General features: G+C 34.1%; 1 protein-coding gene across 10 annotated transcripts in view; it reads left to right on the top strand.

Moving 5' to 3' along the window:
• The window catches only part of LOC123535133 (CAP-Gly domain-containing linker protein 1-like), a 105,230-nt gene that overhangs the window by 36,419 nt on the left and 53,404 nt on the right, over window positions 1–15,407 (top strand). For 9 of the 10 annotated variants that reach the window (XM_053519844.1, XM_053519840.1, XM_053519842.1 and 6 more), the window contains 3 exons: window positions 5,861–5,929; window positions 7,226–7,470; window positions 7,858–7,918. In XM_053519844.1, the coding sequence (XP_053375819.1) occupies window positions 5,861–5,929; window positions 7,226–7,470; window positions 7,858–7,918 (375 nt within the window). The remainder of the gene's footprint in view (window positions 1–5,860; window positions 5,930–7,225; window positions 7,471–7,857; window positions 7,919–15,407) is intronic. The other variant, XM_053519843.1, reaches the window with a different exon arrangement.

Raw genomic sequence — 15,407 nt, 5'->3', positions numbered from 1 at the left:
CAAAAGTTACCTCCCTTGGTGCAATATCTGTCAAAACATATTCTGTATTTAAGTTATAGGGTTTGTAATGATAGTTGGCAATTTCTGTGCATTTACATATCATCATCTGTCATTTTGGTATCCTTTGGCTGTAACAGAAAATTACTTTTTTATAACAACTGGAGAATGCACAAGTATACATTATCAAATGAAAAATGCCAAATGTCATTATAGGTCCACTAGCTTAAGTCTTTTTCTTATCATAGCATTTCCTCTTACTGTTTCTGTGTCTTGGTGTTTTTTTTTGTGACAGACACAATTAAGTCCCCATATTTACTTTTCCAAACCTTCATAAAGAACAGAAGTTTGTTTACTACTGTTGAATGATTGTATGTGCAAGGAGGTACCACTTGTTAGATACAAACATATACAAACATAACAGACTTAATCAGTACAGCTGTAAGAGCCATAAATTTGCTTTTATATGCAATTGCACTGACTTTCCTGATAATAAGGGCTTTAAAGTGTAGGAAAGTGTGCAACTGTTTTGCTTTTTGAAACCATGATTTATTTAGAGATTGATTTTTTTTTACTGTTTAAAAAGCATTTAAAACTGTTACAAAAGTTTCAGGGCTGGATATTAATGAAAGTAATGTGGCTGAATATACTTTTGTGTCTGCCACTGAAAACCTGACTATGTATGAATTCCCCAGTGTACTTGCTCTTCCTCTATGTCTATGCCATTGTACCAATATTTTATTTTATGTATCATTTATGTAGTCACTTGTTTTCTTGGCATATGTTTTCTGCATTATATGATAATTGGCATGGAACACATTGCTATGTATCTTCTACTGTGTGCAAATTTCGTACATATTCATCACTAATGAAATAATTTCATTACTCTGTGTGCTGTGTTTCAAGAGCTTCTCTTTCACATTGGGATGCTTGTTTGTTTAATCCTGTCAGAATGCTGTTCTCAGTAAAGTAAAAAATTGAAAATCAAGCAGGTCAGGTTATTTCTAAGAAAGCTGGTGAGGACCGCTGGGTCATCAGCTGATCAGTATGATAGAATGGGTCACCATTTTTGTGGAAAATTAGCACTTGTAAAGCATTTAATAAAAAGTTTGCGGAATATAGATTTGCAGTCAGTTTTATACATGTTATATCTAAATTTATTATAATAGTGACTAGACAGGATTAAATAAAGCACCCTTATTATTCTATCCTTTGCATATTGTGTGTGAATATTGACTCTGCAGCACTCAATAAATAAGCAGAATTAGCCGTAAACATTCCAGATATTTGAATGCACAGTATTTACTGCTGAACCGTTGCCAGTATCTGAATTGATAAATTTCCTGTTTATATCATACATTCTTCTCATGAAATGAAAACAACTTTTTTACAGTTCATTTTCATACTTTCCTGCAGTTGGTTCTTTGGGCAAGTGGTTAAAGTTGCAGACTTTGAATCACATGCTTGTTGTCTCTGTGGGTTTGAGCCAAACCCACTGGCTTACTGAGGGCTAGTGATTCAACCCATGTTCCTGTCAGCAACTGAAATAATGTTTCAAGGGGTACCTAAGACTTCTTGAACCATCAAAGCAGGAAAGTTACCGTATGACCTAAATTTTGTTAGCTTTATTATCTATAAAATTAAGATTCAGATACTGTGCAAATGTTTCGAACACCCAGATTTCTGCAAATTTTATGTCTTCCCTCAATTCTTGAATTCTGCATTAGTAAACTGCATGCATGTGGTTGGCTTGAAAAGTGTATAACCATGTGTTTATGTGTTTATAATATACCCTGTGAATTATTCAAATATGTTATATAAGTATAATAAACAATGAAATATGCTATTCAGAATAATTAGAACATAATTATATGTTGCAAAGTTAATGTATATTGAATTGTTGTTAAAAATATAATCATTTATATTGGTCAGTGTAAAAGAGTGCATATATTTTTGATAAATGGTAGATATAATAATTTTCATAATGGTGAACTATTTATACAGAATATTTAATATGTTTATTATGTGTTCATAAATGTCTAATAGAACCCTGTTGAGTAGTAATAAGAACATTTTATGGTGCTACATTTATATTTAGAAAGAAAGTAGTTTTGATCTATTTATAGACCCTATCTGATTGGTGTCTATGTTTAGCTGCATTATGACTGTTGGTAGAATGAGGAAAAACCCCTTTGTGTATGATGCTGACTTTTGAAGAATTCACAGACTCCCTTACCAGTGCTCATGCTAGTAGATTTAGTGTAACAATTAACGATTCCATTGTAATCAGACAAACAAGAATTATCCTAAGAGTTTTCAGCTATAACAATAAATTTGAACCAAACACTGATTAAAAACCAAACAACTTTGCAACAGCAGTGTAGTTTACATCATTTAAAGGAGATGCTCATTTTGGCTGGATCCATTATCAAAATTTCATAGACACTTGTGACTTGTCTTACATTTACAAGGATACTACTTTCAGGCTGAGGACCAATAATGATAAAGGACAATTTCTTTGGGTCTTTACATATTCTCATAAAATTATGCATTTTTTGCATTAATGTAGCTTATGACATTGAGCACATAACTTTTAAAAACAGATAGGCAATGCTGAAACTGCATATGGAGAATATATACTGTAAGATCATTATGCATGATGAACAAAATTTGTCAGATTTCATGGTTGAGAAATCCATAAAATTAAATCCAAACAAAGAAATTAAACTATCATACATTTGTCTTTAGAAGTTGATTTCCAGGGATTCATATTTCCATGAAATGGTAGTTTTGGCCAAAACCATGAAATTTCATCCCTGTGAAATTAAATGATTTTACAGTAATTGAATGGAAATTAATGATGTCATTATTGGTCCACTACGTTAAATCTTCACTAGTAGGCAATTAGAAACCTTGTATGAAGCATGCTTAGTAAACAGGCATGTTTAAAAGTACTGGATGGTATGCATGAACTTGCCAGATGCTGTAATGATTTTAGGAATTACATATTACACTTTGTTGAATTTAAGGAAGTATTGTATAATTATAGAAATGGTTCTCTTATAAACATCAGATGATAATACAAATCCAAAGATAAAAAAAAAAAAAATCTGTTCTCATTCAGCTTTGAAAAGCTAAGAATGTTAGATGTAATGTTTATTATATTGTACAATTGTTCAACCACTTCTTTGATAACATCAGTTCTGCCATCCTTTGTTGACACTTGTCTAGTGTTTGCTTTTATCCTTGGCTTTGTTATGAAGCCTGTGACAAGAACAATGCCTTTTGTTTTTAGAAACTTCTGTTTTACTTAACAAACCACCATATAGCTTGAAATAAATGTCCTTACTGTGATGTATTAACCCTTAGCCTGCTAAATATCTAAAATGGACTGGTCCATCATTCAATTTGGGCAATACCATTTATCATTCGAAGGGGTGTTCACTGAAAATTTACTGACTGGATAGCGAACAGTGCAGACTATGATCAGACTGCACGGATGTGCAGGCTGATCTTGGTCTGCACTGGTCGCAAAGGCAGAATCACTTGCCGCCAGCAGGCTAAAGGTTAAACTTACTGTCAAACCATAATTATTTATGGGGGTGAGATTTGGTGGGGGACAATGTTTAACATAGGGAACAATATTGCAGAAATCCAGAATGGGGAGGCCAAAAGTTTTGAATTATAATAATTATATTGATGATATGGAAAAGTTTGCTTCATTTTTAGGTTCTAACCTTGTAAAATGGAAATTTTGGTATTATATTTGATAAAGGGAGGAAATTGAGAATGCCATATTTAGCTATACAGTCAAAACTTCTTGGCAATATGTATGGATATCATAAAATCCAGCATATATTAAGAACAAAAATAAAACAAAATAATAAGATTACATAACATCACCTGAACATCTAAATTTATTACCTATTTTGAACGAAAGTACTTTCGGAGTTTTAATAATTAGGTTTAACATTTATCTCCCCTTCCTGAAATGTGATGACTTTCTTAATGTCTAGTTGTTTTGTTTTTTTGTGTTTGTTTTATTTTAGTTGCTTCACTTTTAGATATATCCGGGCGGAAAAGCACATAGATCAACCCAGTCTTTTAGTTAGCAGTTCTGTTGTAGAGTTTGATTGGTTTATGTTTAGTTAACTTACCTATTGTTACATATTGATAGATTGTAACTTCTGTGTGTGTTTATATTACACATTTGACAATAACATGTCATCACGCGTTACACACTGTGAGTGACAGTAATATGTCATCACACGTTGCACACTGTGGAGTTGTTTCTTTTGGGAAAATTTTCAAAATTAGTCAAACCTTTTGAAGAAATCATCTTAGTACGGTGGCGCATTCCTGCTGCTAGCCTAAGTTTGAAAAAGAAAGCCACAAAGGGGATCCTGGGATCACTCACCACCAATTTGTCAAGTGTTAAAACTGGGATCAATAAAAAATATTTACAAAGTTGTAACTTTGATTGTTACTGACACTACAATAGCAGTCTTTCAGGAATTTCCAATACAGTAAAAATGTTATACAATATATATAGACAGTTATACGCAGATAAAATAGAATTATGTTAGCAACAGTTTCACAGAGTTCCAGCAGTCACCAGCTGTGTAAATGGAGCTGCATTTTTCACTTGTTTACATTCTTTAGTATGTATATGGTAACTTCTCAAAACATTTAACAGGAAATATTGCAAAACTTTAACTTGAGATAGGAAATAGCATTCATTATTTTTGTTTTTATGTCATTATCTTTCACTTATTGTAAATAATTGATACTGTTACTTTGAATTTTAAGGCAGCTGTATCATAAATTGAGTGCACATTTACGGTATAAATTGTAACATTTTTATGCCCTCAAAGGGAGGCATATAGTTTTTGAACCGTCTGTCAGTCTGTCGGTCTGTCAGTCTGTCCGCAATTTTCGTGTCCGGTCCATATCTTTGTCATCCATGGATGGATTTTCAAATAATTTGGCATGAATGTGTACCACTGTAAGACGACATGTTGCGCGCAAGACCCAGGTCCGTAGCTCAAAGGTCAAGGTCACACTTAGACGTTAAAAGTCATATTTCATGATAGTGCATTGATGGGCGTGTCCGGTCCATATCTTTGTCATTCATGCATGGATTTTAAAATAACTACGCATGAATGTGTGACACAGTAAGACGACGTGTCGCGCGCAAGACCTAGGTCCGTAGGTCAAAGGTCCTAAACTCTAACATCGGCCATAACTATCCATTCAAAGTGCCATCGGGGGCATGTGTCATCCTATGGAAACAGCGCTTGTTACTCTTAAAAGTATGTATTGTAGACTTGAAAAAGAACTAATGAATTACAAACTTGTTAATTTACATACAGTTAAAAGACTTGTGTGAAAATTCAAAATTAAAATCATGATTTGATGAAAGGAGTAGAACTGTATTGGAAACTATAAATGTACTTAGATAAAAAGTTTTATTTGTAGTAAAGGATGACTAGTCAAATTGTAGCTCTTAAATTGCACTTGAGGTGTCCAGATGCACGGCCCCAAAAATGATGTAGAGAAGTCTTTACTAGATACTTTTTTCAAAAGAAAATGAGATAAAATCATTTTTACCAAAAATATATGAAAAAGAATCTTTAAGGGGGTTACCACAGGCAAAAAAAAATGTTTACAGAAATTTTGGGTAATCTTGAAAATGTTTTGAGAAGTTCTATGTTTAGTGCACATGTACTCTATAATGAGTGCACATGTACTGTGTATATTTAGTGCACTTGTACTCAGTCCATACTTTCACTTGTAGTAGCGTCTCATGTATTATTCTACTAACCAGTTGTGTATTTATGGTGAAACTTTGGTGTATTAACAGCCGGCTGCGGGACGTTCTGGCCAACGACCTAGTTCTCTCAATATCACTGCAACCACATCTGCACTACAGGTAAGTTTGTCTTTTTTGGTGGCGAAAGGGGTTGTTGTCATACGTGTTGCTTTTCACTTAGTAAGTCATTTTTGACACTTAGTTTACTTCATTTCAGGTGTTAAAATCATATTTTATATATAGTATAAAGATTTCATGTTCAAGTGAATTATGAATGTATTTCAAAATGGCTTGGCACATAAATGGGAATTGGGACAGCTTTTTGCAAAAAACTTCACTATTTATGAAGATTAATACACAAGATTTCTGTGTGAAAGATGTTGTTATGTCAAACTACTTTCTACTGTTTCTAATATGTCTGTAATTTTTATCAGACATTCATGTACTACCATATTGATTATAGGTATTGCAAGATAAAAGCTATTACGAGTTTTTATCATTAAGTTACCAGACATTTCATTCAGTCTTTTTTCAGCCCAGACTTCCATGTATTGAATATTGTTGAAATGTTTCATACTGTTAGTTACGGTAATATCTTCCCCAGAAACATCAGTATAATCCTCATTTTGAGATGTATATTATTGCCAGTAGAGCTTGTAATTTACTTCTACATCGATATGAACTGTGATGTCATAATTATAGAGCTTCTGCAGCTGTAGTTTCATGCTTCAGAATAACGTCTTAATTATAAATGCTAGCGCAGTATAAAAGTACCGTATTTTGGCACATTTTTAGCACAGTCCGATTTTTGACAGTTCTTTTTTATTTTAACGTAGTTTGGGTAGTAAACTGTTATAACTTGCCCAGTTTCAATACAGTATGTTCAAATTTTGCTTTTTAGTAGGCATGCTGCATTAGGCCAATTATTTGCCATGTCCTGGAGATGCCAAAGTACGGTATTCAGATGTAATGGTGGATAGTTGTATTGCTAGTGCTTTGTTCAGTAAATAGACAGATGCTGCCTTATTCAATTAATTATTCAAATTTACCAATTAATGAAATAACAGTAGCAGACTATTGCTATTGATTTAACGGTTTACCCTTTATCTCATTTGATAACTGCAGGGCAATATTACCTTCCTGATCTTGAAGAGTACTAGGTTACTCAACGTTCCTCACCATATAGCGTCACCTGCACATCATCAGCTTGAAAAAAGTGAAAAATGAAAGACTGTCAAGGCTAGAGTGTTTTAAGCTACTAATGTTTTCATTTTTGCAGGCGTAAATGGTCAACAGGAAATTCTCCACAATGTTTTGATACTAACATAAAATAATTATATGAATATTTCTTAATCATTCAGTATGCTTGAAAGCAAAGAATTACTTTGTAATATATGAATTTTCTACCTTATACAGAAAGCTCTGAAAGAGAAAGAGGAACATATTGAGCAGTTGCTGAGGGAACGTGACCTTGAGAGGTCAGAGGTCGCAAGGGCAGCAGCACAGGTGGAGGAGGCACAGGACCAGCTGACCCAATTGCGAGCAGAGAAGGAAAGACTGCACGAGGGAACTGATGAAAGTATACAACAATTGAAAGCTAAAGTGCAAAAACTGGCGAGCGAGAAACATGACCTTGAAGAAAAATTAGATGACGAAAAAAGGTATTTTAGTTTAAACAGTATTTACTAGTATATCATATATATGTCACTTACTTACAATCAAGTTTACAACTGAAGTACTTCAAAGGATCCGAAAAGCTCTCATTCAAAACATATACTAATTCAGTTCTTTAAAGATAATTTTGAATTCTATTGAGAATTCTTTAACTTTTGAATTCTGGAATGGAGGTTACTGCGGTTTTTGATATCAAACAACTTGTGGTTTTGTTGTCTTACATTTTACCACAGAACCACTGTTCTAACAATTAATAATTGACTCTTCTACTTTGCCTGAATTTGAAATGTTAAGTTTTTGTCTCAGTAGGGACATAAATTTGGCCAATTTAAAAATAGTTTTCAATGTACCATCAAGTTTTTCTTATTCTTCAGGAAAGTTGAAGATTTACAGTTCCAGATAGAAGAAGAGGTGATCAGTAAAGATGACTTGGAGGTATGAAGATAATCTGTTGAGTTTATTCAAGATCCTGCCACTGTATTGTTGTAATTTAGAAGAAAAAAACCCAGAATGTCTATTCCCCATAGCATTTAGGTTTGAATATATCATCACTTATATGTTACAGTCAAAAGTACACGTCTCTTTGCTTGTCAAGTGCTGGCGAAATCTTTGTAATATAGTAATACCTTGGATTGCTTTGAAAAAATGGATGGAATTCCCAAACAGTTCCTCCAGTCACCTTTTCCTCTAGTATCATATAACATTAACAGCAGAACTACAAAACAAAAATTTAATGGTGCCCATCTAGTTTGAGTGAACAAAGTTGTATTGTAATGGATTTTCCTCCTAGTAGATTTCCCCAAAAGTCTGCAGTATTTCATACCTTAGGATGTAAACCTTGTGTGCATAGTTTGTTGCTTGTATATGTAATGTTTAAACTTGAAATGAAAGTGCATGAAATGTTGTTGCATTTTGTCGTGTTTGAAAGGTTTTGCTTGTTGTACTGTGATACAGGAAATATCATGTACTGATCTGGTATTAATACGAATGCAAATATAGTCCTTTATTTTACATGGGGTTAAAAATTATCTGTACTAGTGAGAGGAAATTCTAAATTACAGACAAGTTTGTTTGTAAAAGCCATGTTTGAGAGAGAGCTAAAACTAGTTTTTATTCATAGGACAAAATACATTGTAAGTTTTAAGATATAAAATTAAACAGGGGGTAGTTTAAACCAGATGGTCTTTATTCAGACGTGTTTTTTTTTTTTTGCTAGGTTTGACTGTGTGATAACATCAAGCTCCTAAAAGTTTTAATAAACATGGTTTAAATTCTTTTGGTTTAAAAATGCAACTTCTCTAATCTACAAAGAGAAATCCCAATGAACTTAGAGAAGTATTCATAACCTTCAGCCTGCTGGATTCAATGACTGCCTTTGTGACCAGTGCAGACCAAGATCAGCGTGAAACATCCATGCAGGCTAATCATGGTCTGCACTTTTTGTTTTTCAGTCAGTAAATTTCTAGTGAACACCCCTTTGAATAATAAGTGGTACTGCCCAAATTGAATAAGGGACGGCTCCATTTTAGAAAATTAGCAGGGTAAAGATTGAACAAAATGAATATTTTCTGCCTGTATCACAGTACATATTGTTTGAATTCTTGTGTATGCATAAGCTTTTCATATACCTCTGATTTTCATAGACTCCGAATGAAGTAAGTAACTCGAGCATACCGTGTGATATTGCTGCACGCCACACCATTTTGTATGGTAGCACTAAAATAATCCTCTGCAGGTGTGAATTTAAAGACGCGCAATGTTTGACCCAATGCATTAAAAGATTTGCCCACATAAAAATGTTCCAGTTAAGGTTTTGACGAAAAATGATAATGTAAAAGTGTAGTGAATTGTGTATTTCACATTGTGTTTGTTTTCATGTGGTCTTTAATTGCATATAAGAGCAAAATTACTTAAACACTTGATATGCTCAGTTTTGTTATGCAAAAAGCATTGCATTTGCTGCACATTAGATTGCAAATTGAAATTATGACATTTACGACACAGGGTTTTAGAAAGTTGATACATAAGAAAATTGTGAATCTCATGACAAGGTATATGTTAGCATTCTGTGACAAAATAATGCAAAGATAGTCACTGTGGTATTTTGTAATATGTTTTTCAAATACTGATAAATTTCTTATTCTTTATAACAGTAAAGGTGTTACATACAATGCACTTATTTCGGTACATGTTTGAAATTAAATTGTTACCCACAGATATTAACAAGATATTATACTGCAAAACTTGTGCATATTTCTTCATGCAAAGCTTATAATGATATAATCTTTTTTGTTACATAATGCATTTACACTTCAAAACTAATGTACATTTGATCTGTAGGGTAGTATAAGCAGAATTGAAAATATCACTGTGAAGGAACATTATAACCCAGTGTCATATGATTTAGATATGCACCATCAGTATTGAAAAATATTAATGTTAAACATTCAGTTTGTACCTAAATTTGAGTTTTGAAATACATACATGTTATAATATTTAAGGTTACCATATTAGCAAAGAGTCTTCTTGCCAAATTTCAGAATTTTAGGAATTATAGGGCCATATTCAGTTATCAAAGTATAATAAGAACAGTTATTGTGAAACATTAACAAAAAATGTTGCTCTTGTAGAGTTTGGAAAAGTCTGTATTGCTCTTATATGCATTAAAGCAGTTTGGTTTGTGTTTTAAGTTCTGTAAACCCAAGATTGTAACTGTTGTTTTTGTCTTCGTTACAGTCTGTAGTAATGACAGCCATGAAAAACCAATATTGCTAAGCATGATCAGAATAACCCTTCAGTCCATGCTGTACGCATTTAACAGCCTTTGCAAAAGCGTTGGAACAGATGATCCTGACTAAATCGCGTCTGATCAGCAGCTGTTGTCCTGGCAATATTTTTAGGTCGCAAAGAATGTTTTTTTCATGGCACTTTCCAGAACCAATTTAGCTAACCTGTAATTAATTAGAACAAATTCAGACTAGCTAACATACACCTCTTTCTGTTTAATTTATTTTAACCTAAAATTTTTCATATTTTCGTATTTGTGAAAGAAAAAATATTTAGGGAGTCTTTTTATCTCCGTTGTCGGCCAAGCTATTCTGGTAGGTAGAGTACAAGACTATATATATAGTATGGTTGTAAGTTTGGGCCTACAACCATCAGACAACAGGTCAGTACTGTGTAACAATTGAAAATCACTGTTAAGCTTAAATGAACAGGTATTTTATCAAAGGGATGGTCATAATTTCTTTAAAAAAGATGAGAAAAGAAGGTAGTTTGTTTCAGCTAATTGTTTGCCGTTTATAGTTTACTACGCTGTTATACTTACCAGAGGGATTATTCTTATTTATGTTCATTGTGCCTTCTTAAACTAAGGCTTTGAATTAGGTTTGCTTTTTTGGGATTATTATGTTCTTTTAAAAAAAATTGTGTTCTGTGTCGGGTCTTTGTTCATGGGTCCTTACTTCTATAGATGAACATTAATGATGTTGATTTTTGAAGTGACAAGAAATCTGGTCCTTCCTAATTTACAGGACTATTAAGCTCACTTGTCACGAAGTGACAAGGTGAGCTATTGTGACCGCTTGATGTCCGTCGTGCGTTGTGCGTCAACAAATTGTAAAAAAATCTTCTTCTTGAAAACCACTGGGCAGAATTACACCAAAGTTCACAGGAATGATCCTTGGGTGGCCCCCTTTCAAAATTGTTCAAAGAATTGAATTCCATGGAGAACTCTGGTTGAAAAACTTTAAAAATCTTCTTCTCAAAAACCAGAAGCCCTAGAGCTTAGATATTTGGTGTGAAGCATTGCCTAGTGGACCTCTACCAAGTTTGTTCAAATCATGACCCCGGGGTCAAAATTGACACCGCCCCAGGGGTCACTTGATTGTGCATAGGAAAATCTTAAAAAATCTTCTTCTCAAAAAGCATAAGCCCTGGAGCTTAGATATTTGACATGTAGCATTGCCTAGTGGACCTCTACTAAAGATGTTCAAATCATGACCCCGGGGTCAAAATTGACCCCGCCCCAGGGGTCACTTGATTTTACATATGAAAATCTTAAAAAAAATTCTAAAAATAAACCAGAAGGCTTAAGGCTTAGATATTTGACATGTAGCATTGTCTAGTGGACCTCTACAAAATTTGTTTAAATCATGACCCCTGGGGTCAAACTTGACCCTGCCCCAGGGGTCACTTGATTTTACATAGGAAAAAATTTAAAAAATTTCTTCTCAAAAACCAGAAGCCCTAGAGCTTAGATATATGGTGTGAAGCATTGCCTAGTGGACCTCTACCAAGTTTGTTCAAATCATGACCCCGGGGTCAAAATTGATCCCGCCGAAGGGGTCACTTGATTGTACATAGGAAAATCTTTAAAAATCTTCTTCTCAAAAAGCATAAGCCCTGGAGCTTAGATATTTGACATGTAGCATTGCCTAGTAGACCTCTACTAAAGTTGTTCAAATCATGACCCTGGGGTCAGAATTGACTCCGCCATAGTTGTCACTTGATTTTACATATGAAAATCTTAAAAAAAATTCTAAAAATAACCAGAAGGCCTAGAGCTTAGATATTTCACATGTAGCATTGCCTTGTGGACCTCTACAAAATTTGTTTAAATCATGACCCTCGGGGTCAAAATTGGCCCCGCCGCCGGGGTCACTTGATTTTACATAGGAAAATCTTAAAAAATCTTCTTCTCAAAAACCAGAAGACCTAGAGCTTAGATATTTGACATGTAGCATTGCCTAGTGGACCTCTACTAAAGTTGTTCAAATTATGACCCCGGGGTCAAAATTGATCCCACCCTAGGGGTCACTTGATTTTACATATGAAAATCTTCAAAAAATTTCTAAAGATAAACCAGAAGGCATAGAGCTAAGATATTTCACATGTAGCATGGCCTAGTGGACCTCTACAACATTTGTTCAAATCATGACCCCGGGGTCAAAATTGACCCCGCCCCAGGGGTCACTTGATTTTACATATGAAAATCTTCAAAATTTTTCTTAAAATAAACCAGAAGGCCTAGATCTTAGATATTTGACATGTAGCATTGCCAAGTAGATTTCTACAAAATTTGTTCAAATCATGACCCCCGGGGTCAAATTGGCTCCGCCCCACGGGGTTACTTGATTGTACATAGAAAAATCTTCAAAATTTTCTAAAAATAAACCAGAAGGCCTAGAGCTTAGATATTTGACATGTAGCATTGCCTAGTGGACCTCTACAAATTTTATTCAAATCTTGACCCCCCAGGGTCAAATTGACCCAGCCCCATTGTTACTTGATTGTGCATAGGGAAATCTTCATAAATTTGCTAAAAATAAACCAGAAGGCCTAGATCTTAAAGCTTTAGCTAAGAAATTTGTTCAAGCAAGCAACTCTACTCAGGTGAGCTATATAGGGCCATCATGGCCCTCTTGTTGTTAGGAGAGTCTCCATGGCCAGTGGATTTTTTGGTTCATACTAGTTATAGACTATAGTAACATATGCATGTTTTATTTGTAGCATTGTAATAGCTTATAATTTAATTACAGTTTTCTTGCTTATAAACCATGTAGGCTTTATGACTATGTGCTATGAATGGCAAAAGCATTTCATAGGCATTATATTTCTTTTTTTCTGACATGACTTTGTATGCTGCTTTGGTGTAGCATTGGTATCTTTTGTGTCACTATTAAATATTTCATCATATGGTTATAGTCTTCTTTTCATTCTTAAGAAATCGCAAATTTGTTTTCACAAATATTTTTTGTTCTGATAACTTCGTGCATTATCAAGGTACTTGCATTGTTAAGAAATGCACATCATAGCAAATGATACGAGGTCATTGTAACAAGTTATCAGTGTTTATAAGCCTCATTGTAGAAGTTACTTGCGTTCTTATTAAGTCGCACATCATGGCAAATTATTTGCATTTTTGAAAATTTGCACAAGTTATTTTTGTAAGAATTTGCACACTTAGGAACCAACGCGTGTTCTTAAAAAGTAACATTTCTTAGCAAGTTTTTTTGTATTCTGAAGAAATGTCACATGCTAGCTAGTTATTGTGTTCTAAAGAAAATTGCACATCAAAGCAAGTTACTTGCATTCTAAGGAACTTGCTTATCGGAGCAAGTTACGTGTGGTCTTAAAAACCGGCATGCCGTGGCAGGTTGTAGTTTTGGAAGTTATGCTAGGTAATATTCTGGTATGTTGCAAATTACTTATCGACACTGGTGACTAATTTAAAATGTGAGAAAATAATTGTCAAGCTAAATTTTGATCCAGTACCTCTGAGGTCACTGTAATCATATTTCATGGAGAATGTATTTGACTTCAGCCTGCTTGCAGCAGGTGATTCTGCCTTTGCGACCAGCACAGGCCAAGTCAGCCTGCACTCTCATGCAGGCTGATCATGTTCTGCACTGTTCGCTATTCAGTTAGTATATTTTCTGTGAACACCCCTTCGAATAATAAATGGCACTGTCTAAATTAAATGATAGACAGTCCATTTTAGAAATTTAGCAGGGTAAAGGTTAAGAGTGTTTGGCAAGATAAATGTGCCTTAACCACAAAGAGAGAAGCTTTCAGTGTAGCTTCCCTTGATAGATACAACTCATGGGAAACTTCCCTTCTTCATCATATATAATTAGATTTCTTAGATGCTCACTTGGAAATAATTCAGTTATAGATAAGTATGATACAATGGTAGGGTGACGTGTTGTCCACCAGAATCTGATGTTTTATCCATACACAGTAGTTTTCAGAAAAAGGGATATTAATGGTTGGTACTTTGATCACAGAAAGAAATATACATGAATAACAGGGTAATAGATTTATTAGAAAGAAAATGATGAAAAGAAGGTGACTTCTATCTATACAGTTTAAATGCTAGTTATTTAAAATGGAAGTTATAAGTGCTGGATTTTTTAATGGAAAATCAGAGATATTTTAAGTACTTTGATTGTGTTGATTTTCTTACTGACATCTGGCACCAATATATTAATACATGTGTATTGTATATTGTATGTAACTAAATGAAAACCATTAGTTAATAGAAAATTGCATGTAGCATGTAGTGCATAGATTTATAATGTTTGCTTAACATATACAAAACTTTGTTATGTTTTATGTAATTTATGTAATGTTCATATGTCATGTTTGCACCAACAGTTCTGTTTCCTGAAAATTTGCAGTAATTACTCTGAAATCTTTAATATTTATGTGGGACAAATTTTTATGATTGAAATTACTTTACATTCAGAAGTTGAAATCCATGAATTTGTAGTCCCTAAAAATAGCCCTTCTGGCGCAAACCCTCGAAATTAGATGATTCAGCAGTATATGAGCCGTGCCATGAAAAAACCAACATAGTGGGTTTGCAACCAGCATTTATCCAGACCAGCCTGCACATCCATGCAGTCTGGTCAGAATCCATGCTGTTTGCTTTTAAAGCCTACTGCAATTAGAGAAACTGTTAGTGAACAGCATGGATCCTGACCAGACTGTGCGGATGCGCAGGCTGGTCTGGATCCATGCTGGTCGCAAAGCCACTATGTTGGTTTTCCCATGGCACGGCTCTTATAATTTTAAGTCTCACATGGAGTCTTCCTGAGAGAACATTGCAAGTATCAGTCTGTGAGATGTGACTGCTAGTTGGGTTTTTTTCCATTCTGTGAAATCATTGATATTCACGGAGACCTTTTTCATGGATTTTGTTGTTATTTAATTCCAATGAACAAGTATAAGTCACATCTCAGTTTATGTTCAAAACCTGAAATCTGTGAATTCATACCTCTGTCATTTCATATCCTAAAGAAATGGGTTTTTACCAAAACATGAAATTTTGTGCCCACGAAATTAATTGATTTCACAGTATTTGATATCTAAAGCGTATTGCCACTGCTAGTTAGTAAGTTTGAAGAAGTTGCCTCTTGGT

This window comes from Mercenaria mercenaria, chromosome 12, assembly GCF_021730395.1.
Source record: "Mercenaria mercenaria strain notata chromosome 12, MADL_Memer_1, whole genome shotgun sequence".
NCBI classification, from domain to species: domain Eukaryota; kingdom Metazoa; phylum Mollusca; class Bivalvia; order Venerida; family Veneridae; genus Mercenaria; species Mercenaria mercenaria.
Note: the sequence above shows the minus strand (reverse complement) of the source record. Positions and strands in the feature narration are given on the sequence as shown.